This window comes from Barbus barbus, assembly GCF_936440315.1.
Source record: "Barbus barbus genome assembly, chromosome: 46".
In the NCBI taxonomy this organism is placed as follows: domain Eukaryota; kingdom Metazoa; phylum Chordata; class Actinopteri; order Cypriniformes; family Cyprinidae; genus Barbus; species Barbus barbus.
Genome location: NC_136724.1, coordinates 11,885,172 through 11,890,172, shown reverse-complemented (window position 1 = coordinate 11,890,172; position 5,001 = coordinate 11,885,172). Strand labels below are relative to the sequence as shown.

Below are 5,001 nucleotides of genomic sequence, written 5' to 3'. Positions count from 1 at the left end.
AAGCGAAAACATTATCACTAAACCAACAAATCAAAACTTAAGCTTTATACTGATCCGAACATTCATCCACTGACTACAAATTCATCCCCGGACCTAGAGTAGCAGATGTAGGAACTGAAGTTATCACGTCACAAGTTCATTTGAGCATTTTAGTACTTCTAAACGAAATGTAGCAGTTGATTTCTGTTGTTTCCCAAAACAAATCCATCTCCTGAACCCCTTTACATAGGAAATTGCCAGCACTCAGTGAGAACAGCTGGTGCGTGACAGAGATTGATTGGAGTGCGGTCGTATCTGTCGACGTCAGCTTGTTTTCACTCTCTAGCATCTAGACTTTTTTCAATCACATTGTGATTTTACGTTTGCACACCAAGGACGTTCTGGAAATAGACCATCAGAGTCTGCAATGACCCATTTGTGGAAAACCATAGTATTACACATTACTCTTTCAAAGCAGAGGGACCTTTAAGGTTTGCAGCCGTTAAATATTTCAAAAGCTCATTTGGTCATGCGGGCATTGGTTAGGAGGACAGATCATTTCTTATCCTCCTTGTGACATTCTTCCTCACCGCTCCTAACAAAAGGATGAAAGCGCTGCGGTCCTCCACAAATTAGACTAGACAAGACACATGGGAGCACCATAGTTTTTAATGGTATTGAGCTAATTTTCAGGTTACCTCTAGATGTATAATATAATAATTTTCATTTAAAAATATAAAAAAATAATAATCTTAAAAAGTAACTGAAAATATTCATGAGAATGAGATTAATCACTGTTGGTTATTTAAATCTAATACATTTATTTATTTATTTCATGAGATTTAATGAGGCAAAATAGAAATATTTTCTCACTGACTGTGTTAAACAAAAAGCTTAAACTTTAATGTGATTTCAGCAATACAATCTAACCAACAACTGTAAAAAAAAAAAAAAAATGCAAAGCAGACCTTTTTACCCCTTAATGCATTTATTATAGAGATAACGCACCCTCTCAAGGTGTCAGTTTGCTGTACTGTATTCATGAGCATTATTTGTGGCAGTGTTTTGAAAAGTACCAGCTGACTTGAGGGATATGATGAGTCAGTTCTGCTAATGATCACTTGGTCTTGCAGCATGAAATTAATTCTTATGGTTCAATATAGACATAGAAAACTCATTCTGTCACTTTTTTGTGGCTGATATGATGTAGGAGCACGACTTAAAGGTTTAGAAATTGTCATAACTTCAATCATATAAAGTAAATGGCATCAGCAAACTTTCTTTCTGTCTGTCTACACCTCCGTTCTTTGCAAGAGGAGTCAGATAGATTTTGCACCAGACATAGGGTTGAATTATGTATTAGATTGCTGATAACTGACACCAATATGTGAGTGAATCAATAATTGAATGGACAAAAACAAACCGCCAATCATTTAATCTCTGAAATTAAAGAGGGGAAAAAAATAAAAACAGTAATTAAAAATAAAATACATATTTAATGGCATGGATGAACAAACAAACTGCTAATCATTTGATATCTGAATTTGAAGAGGTAAAAGAGAAACTAAACTAAACTAAAATAAAATAAAGGAATGAACGAACAAACAATTTGCAACCCCCCCCCCCCCCCCCCCCAAAAAAAAAAAAAACATTCATTTGATCTGATCTCTGAAATGAACACAAAAAAAGAAAAATAATAATTATAAAATAAAATACAAAATGAAATGACCAAACAAACTCACAATAATTTGATCTCTGAAAAACAAGTAAGGAAAAAGAAAAATAATATGAAATACATAATGGTATTCACCTGATATTTGATCTTTCTGGAGCAGTAACTGTATATAGCTATAGTCTGTTTCGATCTGTCTTCTGTAAACATGGAGAGAAAACACAATCACAGATTTTAAGCAGCTAACTGCTGAGTTAATCAAATATTTTTTAGGGGGGATAGGATGAAAGACTGGGTCTGAAACAAGGTCCAGAATCGCCTATGCAAGTTAAGAGAGGGAATGAGGGGAAGAGTGAGAGGAAAAATACAAAGCAAAAGCCTGAAAGAGTGAGCGAGCGGCCACATGTCTCTCTGTGGCTAGCCAACCTGACACGGTTGAGCAGCACAGATAAGCTCTGCAGCAGATGCTGGCGTTCCTTTCAGCTGAGTCACCAATATGATTGACCGCTCAGGAAACAGGCTGATGTAAGAACGGGCCTTGTGTTGGCCTGAATTTTACATAATTGAGCACAGACCCTTTCCCTAACCTTTTACCATAGAAGATGAGGTATCAATCTTGTACGGCCCCTCGGCAACCTCAGGGGAGAAATGAATGTGATGAATGTGTTGTCTAAGGGTGACTTACATTATGTGCGGTTCTCCAAAACAACCAGAGAGTGGAGATTGAATACTCTGAAACAGGACAGTGTCGCGACCTGTGTGTGAAATGGCATTTCAGAATGCAGAATGCGCATCATAGTGCGTGATCTTGCATTGAGGTTTGCATTGCTGGCTGAATGTTCACCAGATTCTAAGGCCTCTTTTACATCTTATGGGAAAATGGCACATGTGTATTTAGGTGCTCAAGTTAACAGGTACTCTACAGCAATATTGTGCAATTTAGGCTTGTATGAAGCAACAAAATTGAGTTAACTAAAGTGTTTCTATTCAGTAAATCTGACAGAATTCGAATGATTTTGTAGTTTATGTAGTTTTCATTGCAGATTAATTACCATTTTTATGTAAATGTGATTTCCCTACTCATGTAAATTTCAAAATTTTGATCACGAATAAGTTCTCAATGGCCAATTCTCAATAAGCATTTGTAAAGTGCTTCATCATTTTGAGTCACTTTGAAGAAACAAACATTTAAGTTTTGCACTGAATTAAAAAGTCTCTGATGTCTGTATATAATTATGAAAACTGTAGTCGAGATAATCAGTCAAGCATCTTTATGAATCTTTAGTAATACAACAAACAAATATTTTAAAAAGTATTTTTTTTTTTTTTTTTACCTGGTTAAAGATTTACTAATTCAAATTCATTTAAATTACAGCTAGAAAAAAAAAAACTAATTCTAGAGAGAAGTGTTGCTAAAACGACATACAAAATATATACACTGTACTATACTGTATATGGATTATATATAAAATGTAGTGCATATTAATAAATATATGCACTACATTTGTATAAACTTATATTTTGTTTATAAGTTTGGGGTTTTCAACACGGATAATAAGAATTGTGTCTTGAGCAGCAAATCAGCATATTAAAATGATTTCTGAAGGATCATGTGACAACTGGAGTAATGATAATGAAAATTCAACTTTGCCATCATGGAATAAGTTACATTTTAGAATATATTTAAACCGAATACGGATATTTTATTTCACAATAATACTGTTTTAGCTCAAATAAATAAGCCTCTGTTAAACAGAGCTTGACTAGATACCGGCTAAGACAGAGAATAAACATGCTTCACACAGGTTGCAGTGAGAACACGCAGTCAATTGTTTATTGGTACAGGTGCAGCTTAAATAGAACATCACATGGCATGGACACATGACAAACACACCTGAGAGAAATCCATAATAATTGGGAGCATACTCATTAACCAATCAATCAATTAACACCCCCACTTGCTCACACATTATCCACAATCATTCATATTCAGTCACAAAGAAAAACAGAACATCATGGAAACCAACTGAAGCTTGGCTATAACCCAAACAAGAATGTGGAAAAGGTAAGTAGCTTCACTTTTGTAGCTGGTTTAGTCATTAGGTCAGCAACCATCTGATCTGTTGGGCAATACTCCAAAAACACGTCACCATTGTTTACAGTTGATCTCACAAAATAGTATTTAATATCAATATGCTTACGTCGCTGTCTGCTAACAGGATTCTTTGCCAATGCAATTGTACCTTGGTTGTCTTCATAGATCATAGGTACACCATACTGATAATCATCAAGATATTCAAGCAATTGTCTCAAGTACAAACACTTGTATAGTGGCAGCTAATGCCATGTACTCAGCCTCACATGTTGATAATGCTACAGTTGGCTGCTTTTTGGTCTTCCAAGAAATCAGAGGACCATTCTTACATAGGCTAACACAATAACCAGATGTGCTACGTCGGTCACTTGCATCACCTGCCCAATCTGCATCACTGTAAATCACCAACCTTAAACCTTCATCACATTTCCTGTAACAGAGCAGCTTGTCATTTGTATCTTTCAGATATTTCAGTACATGCTTTACAGTCGTCCACTGCTCTTCTGTTGGCTCACTGAAATACTGGGACAGTTTGCTAACAACATAACTCAGATCAGGTCTAGTGCATGAGGTTAGGTAGATTAGGCTACCCACTGCCTCTCTGTATTTCCTGGGGTCACTCAGCTTTTCATCACCATCGATGTAATTCAACTTTGGTTCACAAGGTGTCGACCTGGGTTTACAATCTTGCATGTCAAACCTGTCCAGCAGTTTGCCAACATAACTCTGCTGTGACATAGTCACACCCCCATCATACTGGTGAAAAGTGATACCTAGAAAATTCTTCAGTCTTCCCAAATCTTTCATCTGGAATTTCCCAGTAAGCATCTCTTTGACAGTTTTTAAAACGCTCTCATCACTGGCAGCAATAACCAAGTCATCAACCCATATCAATATTATCACTTTCTCATGTTCTGTTTCTCTCTTGTAAACACAATGATCAGCTGGGTTTTGTACAAAGATGTTTTCACACAAATAGTCATGTAACATCTTGTTCCAGTTTCGACCTGATTGTTTTAGCCCATACAATGATTTCTCCGGTTTACATACCATTTTCTTAGGTCTAAGATTTTACATCATACCCCTCTGGCTGTTCCATGTAAATTTCATAATCAATCGGTGCATGTAGGTAGGCAGTTTTAACATCCATCTGATGGAGGATCAGATTCTCCTGAGCAGCTTTCTGCATTAACACTCTCACACTGGTAAGGTCCGCAGTAGGAGAAAAGGTTTCTCCATAATCTACACCCATCTC

General features: G+C 36.3%; 1 protein-coding gene across 1 annotated transcript; it reads right to left on the bottom strand.

The window, feature by feature from the left end:
• Nucleotides 1–3,947: 3,947 nt before the first annotated feature.
• Nucleotides 3,948–4,574, bottom strand: LOC306865016 (uncharacterized protein; the record flags this gene model as incomplete). Its single annotated transcript, XM_079409344.1, has 1 exon — nucleotides 3,948–4,574. The coding sequence occupies one exon, from the start codon at nucleotides 4,572–4,574 to the stop codon at nucleotides 3,948–3,950; it is 627 nt and encodes a 208-aa protein (XP_079265470.1).
• Nucleotides 4,575–5,001: the final 427 nt, after the last annotated feature.